The 13639-nt window shown below is 37.8% G+C and overlaps 1 protein-coding gene across 1 annotated transcript in view; it reads right to left on the reverse strand.

Moving 5' to 3' along the window:
• CDH2 (cadherin 2) overlaps nucleotides 1-13639 on the reverse strand; it is a 207583-nt gene that overhangs the window by 27753 nt on the left and 166191 nt on the right. The window contains exons 11-14 of the mRNA XM_063076734.1: nucleotides 13363-13505; nucleotides 10164-10397; nucleotides 9638-9871; nucleotides 7529-7668 (exon numbers count right to left, since the gene is read on the reverse strand). Of these exons, the coding sequence (XP_062932804.1) occupies nucleotides 7529-7668; nucleotides 9638-9871; nucleotides 10164-10397; nucleotides 13363-13505 (751 nt within the window). The remainder of the gene's footprint in view (nucleotides 1-7528; nucleotides 7669-9637; nucleotides 9872-10163; nucleotides 10398-13362; nucleotides 13506-13639) is intronic.

A 13639-nucleotide genomic window follows, 5' to 3' on the forward strand; every position in this document is an offset into this window, starting at 1 on the left:
TGGGAATTCAGGCAGAGTCCTCTCAGTCCTGGAATATAAAACCTACAATGTCACTGAGCCCCAGAGGTGCTGGGCCTTGTCTGAAGACACTTGAGAGAAGAAAATGGAGCCACGTACAATGCTACACTCAGCAGCGGCAGTGAGGATGGGAAGACAGACTGGGATAGAGCAGATGATAAACACCAAGAATCCACAAGTGATCAAGAGAAAACTGACGTGCAACCTTTCAGTAGCTACTCAGCCTTTCTGTCACCACCGGCTCTGATCAGGGTCAGCTTGAATCTCTAATGAGTTAACCCTGCCTGTGCAGATAACGAGCCCTGCTTCCTTGAGCCACCACTCACAGTCCAAAGGATTCCAGTGTCTACCAATTGTCACTTGCAAAACACCCAAGATGAACAGCAGCGCCTTCTTTCATACACTAGGAGTTCCAACAAAAGCCTGAGGACCTGGTAAATGGTACACTTTCCAAGTCAAATTTTGTGAGCTGAAGAAGCTGCTGATGCCCCAGAGCCTAATTCAAGGATGGGACAACCTTCTGATAATTCCAGTAGCATTCTGAAAGGAAGGCAATGTTTTAATTGCCAGGTTGAGCATAAGCTTTGCAGAGGATGGTACAAGATATAGTAAACACACCATCTTCTTTGGATTCAGGCAGACAAGGACTTAATACCCACTCTGCTACTTTCTAACAGCCTGGTTTGCTGTACTGTTATGAAGGTTGAATGAAATAATGCACATAAAGTACTTAGTACAGTGCCTAAAACATAGGGTACTCCAAATAATAGCTTTTGCTATTATGATAGAGAATGAAGCTGTGTAGTGTCACATGCTTTATGTAGAGGTTGTTTAAAGTGAGCACCAGTGAGTGTTGCAAACATAATATATACTCAATAAATGTCTGTTTAATATAAGAATAACTGTAATTAAGTCTAAGCTTTAAAGAGCAGGAAGCTAACAGCTTCTGTTTCCTATCCTGGGGATAAAACGGTATAGTTCCAGGGAAAGTGAGCTATCAGCTGTATTGCACATTCATCCTGCTTTTATTAGTGGCGCTGATACGGAAGGAACTAGATGCAAAGATTGAAAGTGATACAGTATCTGCAACCAGCCTTACTGGCCAAAAAGACACTGAAGGGCATTTACTAATAAGGGTAATTAAACATTCCTTGATAACCAGCAAAAGCCCTGCTGACTGCAGCAGTGAAGCAGATAAAGAAGGAACCTCACCCTCTGAAAGGAGACTGGACATTATACTAAAAGTGTCTGTTCAACAGTCAACAGCCCTGTGCAGAGATAATGCTGCTGTCAGACAGAAAACATCTAATGCTGGTTTCAAATATGGGCCCAATCTAGTCTCCTGACAATCTAAACCAGAGCAGAATATCCACAAGCACTAATAAAAGTCTGCTATACACAAGACAAGAAAAAAGACCTAGCCGGTTTTAAAAAATTCCTTTCTTTCTTTTCTTCCACCCCTCTTAGTTACTTTGTTAAAGAAATTAGCAAGCTTGGCACAGAGCTTAAACAGATACAGATGCTAATCAAAGGCAGGGAAGATAAGGGCTACCCTTGTAAATGACTGTTTTGCTTTGTTTTCTCTCTAATCACTTAGCTGCCCTTAAGAAGGATACTTTGTCTTGGCACGAAGAACAGGAATCTTGGCTCAGGCAAGTGCAGGGCAATCTTCTCAAGGCCGCTGCCCTCATTGTAACCACAGTCATTACGTGGCATCCACCAACTACCACGTACTACCTAAACTGACCTCTGAGACCTCCTCAACATTTAAAGCTGGATAAATAAAATATGGTTAATTCTTACAATGTAATACTATTCAGCAATGGCAAAAATGATTCTTTAAGACTGTCCAGCTGAGACACCAAGTAGACCAGACCAGTGCCTGATTACCATAAGTCACATCCACCTGCTGTGGCACAATTCCCATCTATACCCCGAGGTAACAAACATACTCTGTAAAAGGCCAGTTGTGTGTAATATACATTGATTAAAACTTGTCTGGAATGTAACATGGCACCAATCCCATTTCTGAGGCCCATTATTGTAAAAAAGATATCTTCAAAAAAAAACGAATAAAAAATTGCGAATCATATTCTGTTGCCAAAACAGCTTAATGTACAGTACAAAGAAATAGAATTTCTAACAGGGAGCCACATTTAAATTACGGAAAAGAGAATACGGTGTATTTCACAGAGCCAAACTTCACAGGAACTGACCATAATTTTAAGATTCATAGCAATAACATCTATATAGAAAAAGAAGGACTTGGATTAAATACACTTAGAAAGTAAATTCATTAAATAAATAGTTTCTTTTTCTTAAGAAAAAAAAAAAAAGATAGAAGCCATGCAAAATCTCAAAAAAAAATCTCAAAGAATTTTATGATCAGAGAACTTACCTTATCAGATATTAAGACATTAGAAAGAAACTAATTAAAACAACATGGTATTGGAGCAAGAATAAAGAGAACAAGCATACAGCATAGATAATCAAGAAACTACTCATGGAGCCACACGAATATAACCACCTGTTTTATAACAAGGAACCACCACAATGTAGTGGTGAAGGGTTATCTTTTCAATAAAGGTATGAGATATCTATAAAGAAAGAAAACAAAGTCCTGATCTGTATCTTATAGCAAATGAAAAATCAATTACAGATAGATAGATCACAGACTTAAAGTGATAGGTAAAACAAAAAGGCTTCAAGAGATAATATGAAGATACATATTTTTTGGAGGGGAGGAGAAATTCATTACCCTGGGGCAAAGTTTTTTCAAATAGGATGCAAGAGCACTAACCATAATGAAAAAAAATTGATAAATTGGACTTTATTAAAATTAAAAATTTCTGATCATCAAAAGATACCACTAAGAGAATAAAGAAGCAAGCTACAGAATGAAAGAAGATATTTACAATATATTTATCTGAGAAAGAACTCATATTATATCTATAACATATAAGGACTTTCTACAAATCAATAAGAAAAACACAACCTGATAGAAAAGTAGACAAACAAGCTGAACAGAAACTTCATGAAAGAAGATATCAAAACGCTAAATAAGTCAGCAAGAATATCCCCATTAAATTGTAATGCAAGACACATCCGAGTGGCTAAATGTTAAAAAGATGAAAAAAATCCAAGTGCTAGTGGGGATCAGGATGTGGGACAATTAAAATTTTCACACATCACTGTGGGAGGGGAAGTTGTACCACAGTTGTAAACTATACCATCACTCTGGAAAATTGGCAGGCTTGTCCTCAAGCTGCACATGTGCACACTCCATGACCTAGAAATTCAATTCCTGTATACACACCCACAGAAATGCACCAAAACACATGCACAAGAATGTTCACTGCAGTTTTATTCATAATAACTCAACTGGATAAGCCCTAGTGTCCAAGTGTAGCAGAATGAATAAACAAAATGTAGTTAATTCTTACAACAGAATATTATTCAGCAATGGCAAAAATGAACTACTTCTATATACAACATGAGTGAATCTGACAAGCATAATGTTGAGTAAAGGAAGCCAGACACACAAAGTGACATTCATTTATGTAACATTCGAAAGCAGGTAATGCTAATCTATGGTGATAGAGATAAAAAACACCGGTTACTTTTGGCAGAGGGCATACTGCCTGGCTGTGGAAGTGTACAAGGCAAGAAGCTTCTAGGGTGCTAGAAATGTCCTTTGTTAATAGGAGTGGTGGTTACACTCTTTAACCTGTAGGAGCCTTCTGCTTCTGGTTGGGATATAGAAAGTCACGAGACTATACACACTCTAATGCCAAGCATAAACCAGGTAAGTTACCAGATTACAGTTTTTTGAAACCATAAGATAGTTGAGAACAAAATGAGACCTAACTGAATGAAAACATGCTGACAAGCCCTCACTAGGAGAAAGAAGGCCCAAAGTTGTTTTTATTCCCAGAGGAGGAGTGAGAAGAAGAAGAAAGAAATCATCCATTAAAAGGTATAAGGACAAAGCACCCAAACTCTGGAGGAAACTTTAGTCACGATAAATGCACAGACTACATAAATTCATATCCTGAGGGAGTCCCCCATCACCAAGTCTTACCCAAGGGCCTTTATTTGATACGTGAGGGGTACATCAAAGGTTGGTTGCAAGGCCAAAGAGCTGTCATGCTAAGAAAGAAATCTGTATTTGATAAGGTCCAAAGAGTGAGTGGGGGTGTTAAACCAGAGACAAGATGCCCATTAGGAAACTGTTGCAGGGTAGAGATGATACTGATCTGAAGGTAGTATCCTTGGACATAAAGATAAGTAAATGGATTTCATGAACTGCTTTGTAAGATAGAGGAGATGGAATCTGGTGTAGCATTCCTACACCACAGATTTCATTCTGCTATAAGTTAATAACTAGATGCATTAAAAATTATGTAATTTTTGTCACAACTGTCTATAATAAGGACTGCACAAAGGATCAGAGATGGATGAAGCTCTTGATCTAGGCTAAACGCCATCAAAGAACCAGGAAGCTACAAAAAGACATCATAGAAAGACCAGTACCAAATAAAAACGTTAGTCACAGGGTACAACATGGAGAAAGTCCCAGAAAAATACTTAGAAGTAGGCTGGAAGCAACACATTTGTGCAAGAGTTTAGCTGGGGGCAAAAAGAAAACAACAACAACAACAAAAATCAAAAACAAAAAACAAGAACACACTTCAGAGGTCAGGAAAAGAAGGAGTTGAAGATTTATGATGATTATTTTATTTATTTTTTTTTTGTCTTTTTCGTGACCTGCACTCAGCCAGTGAGTGCACCGGCCATTCCCATATAGGATCCGAACCCGGGGCGGGAGCGTTGCCACGCTCCCAGCGCCGCACTCTCCCGAGTGCGCCACCGGGCTCGGCCCATGATGATTATTTTACCAAATCTTGCAATAGGTAAGTTTTATCACATGATCTCTCAAGCATCAATCTAAGTAGATAAAGTCAATAAATGAAGTTAAGTGTTTTGTAAAATACTGTAACAATAAAACCGTATTAAACAATTTCTTGTAGGCATTGGTGGGGAGGAGGGCAGAAGATTCACATCAGGTGCCATCAAGTATCCCAGCCCAGTACCTAAGATGCTGAGACCTAGCTCGGTTCTTGCCTCTGTAACAGCCTGAAGAGAAGTGACTCCATTTTATTAAGCCTTTGACTTTAAAAACTTGTTCTCTCCTGTAACCCAAACCACATAGCCTGCAGCTAATTGCCAGAACACAATGACTCTTGCTCTCACATTGTATACTAATTAGAGGGAAAATTATTAATCCAGACGGCCAGTCTTTATTAGCTTACTAACCTGATCTTATTTGAGAAGTATAGGAACTGAACCCATGGAGAATGAAGTATGATGCTGGTCAGCTCCCACCTGGGAAGTTCGTGACAATTATCTGAAACATTCAAGCATGTCTGCACGTCCCTGTTTGGTCACCATGAATCAGCTTTTCACCACAGACCCCTACAAAACCCTTTGGCAAACCTGGGAGAGGCGGAGACGGTCTTTGAGATAAAAGTCCACCATTTCCCCAGGCCACCAGCTTCCTGATTAAAGGCTACCTTTCTTTACACCAACACTTGTCTCTCAATTATTGGCTACCGAGTGACAAGCAAATGGACCTTTTGGGGACTAGGTAACAACCTCTGGGCCTCTAATTTTGTGCAGGATTCAGTTACTTCTGGTGGTCTTCCAGTTACTACTATTTTTACTAAAGCTTCAAGTTTATGCCTTGAAAATTATGTACAATGATGTAAAAAATAAAATATGGAAGTTAAAGATTTATGAGAGAATGTGGTCAATATACATTTGTTGATATTAAACATAGTCTGGGAAAGTGAAAAGATAGATTAATTAAGGATTAAGCCAAACATGAATTTTAATATTTAAAGACATTTATAAGCAAGAAACCCTAAGGTATATTTACAGACCTACTTTAGTCAGTTTTCAAACAGCTTTACATAGTTGAGTCAAGTTTTCAACATATTTTAAACATGCATCTCTTCTAAATGGGAGAGTTGAGGTATTATAAACCATGCACAGAATCTAGAATCAGAAGATGTGGCCCTGAGTGCTGATTCTGCCAGTTACAAACTCTTAGAGCAAATCACACAACTTTCTGCAAAAGTAAAATGGAAAACTCTAAACTCTAAAACACTATGAGCCAGGCTGCCAAAAAGATTAAATAATAATGAATGTGAATGTGCTTTTTTGTAAAACAAAGTAATATATCATCCCCAAAGGAGTGAAAGGAAAAAAAAAATGCTTGTAAAATTTTGCTTTTATTCAAGTTAACAATCTGTCACTAATACTTAAGACAAAGTTACATATATACTTGAGACAAAGTACATTTTAATTTACTGATAATGACGCAAGACTAAAAATTTCTGGATTCTTTTTCAGACTACCATCCTTGACATTTGTATTAGTAAGTACAAATGCCATAACTATCCAACGTATCTAAGAAATACCTGTCACAGCACTTTCTTGTGGATTACATTGATATCTTCAAGATAATTTCAAGAGGAACTATATCAATTAGCTCAGGCTGTGATATCAGACAGACTTGGATTCAAATCCCGCATCTATTACTTCCTAGGTGTATGACTTTGTAGAATCCAACCAACCTTAGGTGTGATTTTCTATCACAAAAGCAGAGATATTCACAGCACTATTATCACAGATTTTGAAGATTTAAGAGATAATAACATTTAAAGTACTTCATGGAGTGCCTGACATGTAGTATAGACCTTACAAATGTTTGCTAGCATTATATCTAAAATGTTGCTTCCAAGCAGATAAATGTTTTTGTTTTCCATCTATTGGTCATTCTTACCCTTGGAACAAGTATGCAGTTCCCTATGTACACGGTAACACAGAAGCTCACATTAGTTAATAGCCAGAAGGGAATTTCAGCATATCCTGAACAACCACAGTGAGCCAGGCACCATGACAGAAATTACGACCTAGATGTTGTCTCTAACTTCAAATATTTCTCAAGAATGTCAGACTCTTGAGAGAAGATATTTGTTAATTCGGCCCACCTGTGTATTGTCAGGGATTAAAACAGTGCTTGGAATATTGAATTTGTTTAAATGTCTGCAGAATGAATAATCTTAGTGCTTTTTCTAGCATACATACAAATATCTTCATCTCAACGTATAACCTACTTTTAGTAAGATTCTGGATACCCAACCAAGAAAAACTGTAATATTTTTATTAGTACAAATATAACTGGAATTGGGTTTAAATTCTAGGCTCCTTGAAATAATGTTAATAATTTTCTTACAAAAGAAATACAATCATGTTGGGAACTTTGAAAAAAAATTCAAGAAATGAGCAGCACACATAGGAAAGAATTCACCAAGTGACTGAGAACATGGTAACAGAGAGGAGACCTGATACCATTCTTTTTTTACTGCACGTATTAACACTTTTCTCATCATTTAATTTATAAGATCAGAAAATTTCCTCTTAAAAGATTTGAAATATCGCTCACCTGGTCTTCCTCTCCTCCACCTTCTTCATCATATTTTAAGATATTATCTCTCACGTCATCTTCTGGATCAATTAGAAGTTGCTTGGCCTGGCGTTCTTTATCCCGACGTTTCATCCACACCACAAACATCAGCACAAGGACTAGGTAGAAAAATAGCAAGAATACATAATATTATCATTTTTAAAGCCTGACCATAGTACCTAACACTAACAATTTATACTTGTATGGGTCAAAGGCTTCTGATGCATCTTTCAATCTATTATCCATTTCTGGCCTCACATTAAGAGAGACAAGACAAAACAGGCCCAAGCACTGGGATTAGAGTGGAAAGAGCTAGGTTCCAGTCCCTGGTGCCCTGCAAACTCACTGACAAACTCACTGGGTGAACATCTGTCCTCAGATTTATCAACTACACATTGGGAAAAATAACTTTTCTCTCTTCACTTTGGCTTGCTAGAGGACAGATGTCCTTAATAGGATGCTTCATAAACTCTAAAGACCCAAAACAGCAAGAATTTAAACTGTTACTTGCTGTTGTATTCACGTTGGCCAGTCATCATACTCCCAAATTCACAAAAAAAATGGCATTTCTCCAGGGGGACAACTGCTTACCTAGCTGACTTGGGTAGTGAACTGGAAATGGATCAGGAATAGGATTCTGAGGGTTTTTTTGACTCCCAAAGGCTGGTGTTTTTCTATTGCACTATTCTCAATTCCCTTTTGTATCAAACCACATGTTTCAGCTAAGACGGCCAGGGGATTAGTTCACTGAAATAACATTAGGTTTCTGTGCTTTGCATTTTTGTTCCAGGTCTAGAACCATAAATTTTCCAGAGAGTTGATGTTAAAATCAGCACCAATTCATTTTCCTTCAGAATGCCATAGTCACTTCTTCCTGCCATAATCCATCATACCTAAGTCTTTCTCGATAAGGTTGGCATATATGCCACATTTCAGTTGAAAGTGAAACATATCCCTAAGTGCACATCTAGGAAAAAAATTCTGTCTAAAATCTGGGGGTATCAGTTTGCATCCTGAAGCAAAAGATTTAATGACTCCTATTTGAGCACCATTTTTATTATTGGCCATAAAAGTAAATATCCTCCTCTTAAAGCCAGATACATGAGCTCATTTGCCATTGTTACGGGGCTAAATCTAGCAAGTGGATTATTAGTATAGCATGCAGGTTTCAAATTATAGCCAAAGTAGTTTCCACACAGGAAGTAAAAAATGTTCAGGCTTCTACAGTAATTGCTAAGAATAAAGGGACAGAATTCTAAATTACCAGAACACTTGTAAATGGAGAAAACATAAAAGACATAGCCAACATTTTCAAGAAAGTGATTGGTGCATAGCATACTCGCACAATAAACTGAGTCCTGCTGCTATTCCACAATAAAACACAGGGCGCAGGCAATTTATTCTTTGAACCTGTATGCTTAGAAGTGGTTCCTAAAGCACTTTCCAGTGGTTAATTTCTTGCATCCACTGAACCAAAGATTTCAAATTATCTTAAAAAGGAGTGATTCCTTAATCTACACTTACGCTAAAGACAGACAATTTATTGATCTGTGTAATCATTTCTATTATCAAATGTACTGTGTGTGAAGTACAGTCGCTCACTATTTTACATAGCCCTTCAGAAACAAATACCTTGATCCTTGCATGACTGGAGCAGCTTGCTGATTGTGCTTTACAGGGAGGAAGGTGAAGGAAAGCAATATACTTATTTTCCTGAATCATCAACTACGTGCCATAAATTCATACTCAAATCATAAGATAAGTGCTCAAACTTAGGACTATTTAACATTTTTTGACGGGAAGAGTTTGCTACAGCTCCCCAAGCAATCAGCATCCGAAGACGGTAAGAGGGTCGAGAGGAGGCCTGCTGGGAGGCTTGTTACAAACATGCATGTGCTTGAAACAATGCTCAGGGGGCTTTCCGTTCTACAGTGCACTTGGCTGTCCCATACAGGATTGGCAAGAACATGCTCAGAGGTCAAAGAGAATTGTTAGGTTACCTTGCAAGGCAGCAGCAACAAGTTACTTTGCTGAACATCCTAGAAGCAAAAGAAATTTAAATCTAAGAGAAAAATATAAAGTACTCACTGAGCAGGATGATGATGCAGAGCAGAATGGCAATGATGGCACCCGTGCCAAGTCCTGCACCCACAATCCTATCCACATCTGTGCAGTCCCCGTTGGAGTCACACTGGCAAACCTTCACGCGCAGGATGGAAATATTTGATTTGGGAGGATTACCCGAATCTGTGATTATGATGGGAACTTCATAGATACCAGCTTCAAGAAATTTTATCTTTAAATTAAGCTGAGCAAAATCACCTATATAATAGAAGAAAAACACAGTTTGATAGTTAATACCTGACATGATAAAAAACGCACAGCATTGTCCAGAATGTATTTACTACCTACTAGTACACATAAAGCGGATTACAACTATGCTGTGTGTTGAGGATTTTTTGGCTTTAAGGACTTTTAATATCTTATTTAAACTTTAAGTAGCTTTTAAATATGTTTAATGAGAAGATTATGAAGCACATGAAAATTAACTTTTCATACCAGGATTCAAAAACTTTCAACTGTGCACATATTCAAATAATTAACCTGTTCTTACCATTAAGCCGAGTGATGGTCCAATTCCTCTTAATAGTCACTGGAGATAAAGGAAGATCAAAAGCAAATGGTCCAGCATTTGGATCAATGTCATAATCAAGTGCTGTGATATTAATTGAATTGGGGTCTGGCGTTTCACAAATCTCTGCCTCTTGAGGTAACACTTGAGGGGCATTGTCATTAATATCAAGTAAATAGATCTGCAGCGTTCCCGTCCCACTCATAGGAGGAATTCCTTAGAAGGAAGAGAAATCACAAACCAGTCTCAACAATTCTCTCTAATAAGCCAATTGTGGTGAAACAGTATATAATTAATAGCCTTATTAATTAATAATATATAAACAATAGCCTTCTTGCCCTTATCACTGTGTAACCTTGGAAAAAATCTAGTTGCCACAGCATCTGGGCAGACTGTTTTCCGAGCAAGGCCACTTCTTGCTGCCCTCCTAGGATGACCCTGAGCTACAGGGGTGAGCATGCTGATGACGCATGTCATGGCCCTGCTGTGAGGTCCCATGCCTACCCTGCCTCACTGTCCACTGCTCCTCCAGGCACTGTAGGGAATGTCTGAGATGCCAAATACAGGGCTCACAATCTCGTGGACCCTACTCTTTTGATGGAGAACCAAGATGTGTGTGAAAGAATGCAGGAATGTGTTTAAAGTTCAAACACAGCTACAGCCTGTTGAAACAGTCTACAGGCAAGTAATACAGAACCATAGACTTCATCTTGGGAAGGACCACCATGAAGAGAAGTGATATTTATTGATCAACCACCTTCCTGCTTGAGAATGCATTAGGATGCTCTATGTGTATTACATTCTAATTCTATGAAGTGGGCTTAGACAGATGAGGAACCTAAGCCTCTATAAACTGCTCATGGCTACACACACTTATAAGTAGTGGAGTTGTAACTACAGATTGCTCTGCCTGACCCCAAACCCATTCTCATTCTACTAGAAAGTGATGTCTCTACCACCTCATCTGATAATTGAGTCTGGTGATTTGGCCTCTGCTATGTTATAAGTATTCGTACATATGTATAATAAATTATATTTGATCCTTGCATGACTGGAGGACAGACGTCCTTATATAAATAAATATATATATAAAAATATATAAAATAAAATATTTATTATATATAATATAAATAATGCTGCATACTGAAGCCCAAAGATTTTAGTGACCTGCCCAAGATCACACAACTAGAAAGGGGACACACACACACACACACACACACACTCTCTCTCTCTCTCTCTCTCTCTCCTGAGGAGGGAATCAGGAGAAATCTCCACCAGCTTTTATGAGGAATATGATGGTTCTGAAAGCAGAAAGGGTTACAGCAGAGGGCGGGGTGTTTGTTACAATATTCTAATACCACCACAACTGCTGTAATGCTGAATAGTTTGAGGAATTCACATTTACTATTACATTTAATATGAGGGCACTTCAAAGAGTTCATGGAAAGATGTGTATTTATTATTTTTTAATTCTAGTTTTCCAGGAACTTTCTGAAGTACCATCGTACTACCTGACTCTTTATAACAACTTTATAGAACAGACAAGCAGCATAACAATTTATCTGGAATGAAAGTAAGACAGAGTATGAGAGCCTGTGTGATCATTAAGGGACAGAATTAGGGTTCCACTTCCAACCTGGTGATTTAAAGTCAAGTGCATTTGCAACGCATCATGGATTTAACAGCTCATTCCTCCCTCATGGTGTACACCCTTTCAATTAAAAAACAGTCCATCTTAGTGAATGAAAAATCTGGTTGTAACTCAAAACCAACATACATACATATAATTTTATGACTCTTTAAGTCTCAACATAATGGGTCAAGATATATTACTGTAAGTTCCATTGTAGGGGAAAGCTGCTGCTTACAGATGGTAAAAAAGCATAAAACAGACACAACTGTGTAATGGCAGAGGCTAGTCCTACCAAATTCCGAATCTGAACATTTGAACAGTAGGTCCCATATTAGAAAGGATAAGAAATATTGCTTTAGCCCCATCACCACGTAGATTTACTACTGATAGTAATCTCATTGAATGTTATCATACAGGATTTGAAAAGGTTCACTGAAACTGTTCTTATCAAGTGTTGATAGGCAATGTTTTACGAAATGAACATCTTGACCACCAACTGAAGCCTGCTATTTTTATGAAATGCTAACATTCATAGTCTAACACTAAAAATATCGTAAAATGTGGTTGTGATTCAGTTTTCAAACACATTAACACATAATATAAATATTTGAGTGGTTAGTTTGTGCCAGGAACCGTTTTAAATGCTTTATATGTGGAAGCCATTTTATATTCCTCAAAACGCTATGACTTCGGTACTGATACCATTATCTCTATTTAACAAGAAGAAGGAAACATATTTAACACGTCATCATCAATCCCACTGTTAGAAAGTGCTAGAGAGCTGGACTCTGGACCCAGGGGTCAGGAAGAACTCCAGAGTCTGCACTGTTAATCATATATTGTACTGAGAACAGCAAAGCAAAGTAAGCCCTTTAGCAGGTTTACATGAGTCCCTTTTACCTTACATACCCCCCCCAAAATAAATAAAAGTGCTTATCTATTAATCTCAACCAGTTAGATCCAGTAGAGGCTCAGAAAGAATTAAAAAGAAAAAAAAAAAGAAAAAAAAGGCACTAAAGTGTTTGTTCCAAAAGCAACATTCTAAAGCCCATGTAAGTCACTTATCTTCAATTTACGCACAAAATTAAGAGTTTCCTGGCCCATAGCAGAATGAGGCAGAGAATGACAAACAGGAAGAGACACACATACTGATGGTAGCAAATAGACTGATTAGAAGATATATACAAAGACAATATACAAAAAATACTAAAAAACTCAAAAAACACAGAGGATTAGACTTGTCTCGCAGCCATGTAGCATCAGTGAGGGGCAGGGCAGAGCAGGGTAGGAAAACAACGGAGTTTACAATTACAACGCAGGCTACTGTGGAAGGTATGTGGACATAAGAACACTCCTTGCAAAGCACAGAAACTCCTTAGAAAGCCTACTGGAAATGGAAAATAAAAGTTGGGGCCTGAGAGTAATAAAGGTCAGTTTTCTAGACAACCAAGTTTTGTAGAAAACCTCAGTTCCACCACATGTATGATAAGGATCTACTATCTTTCACCCATAAACAAGATAATGCAGTGCATATATTTAATTACGTACCATTGTCAGAAGCAAGGAAAGTAGCATTATATATATTGTTTTTCACGTTTGGCGATTCTCGGTCCAAAACAGCAATTGTCGTTATTTGCCCGTTCACAGGATCTATTTTTAGCCAATTGGCAGGATCTGATAATTTTGTGTATCTACAAAATGAAAGTGCAGTAAGTTTAATTTTTTGATATAAACTCAGAATATAAGGCATATTTTACATGTCTAATTCCAAATGCAAATGACTCACTAACTTGCATTTTTGTAGCTAATGGTCAGAAATACAGCT

This window comes from Cynocephalus volans, chromosome 13, assembly GCF_027409185.1.
Source record: "Cynocephalus volans isolate mCynVol1 chromosome 13, mCynVol1.pri, whole genome shotgun sequence".
Taxonomy (NCBI): Eukaryota; Metazoa; Chordata; class Mammalia; order Dermoptera; family Cynocephalidae; genus Cynocephalus; species Cynocephalus volans.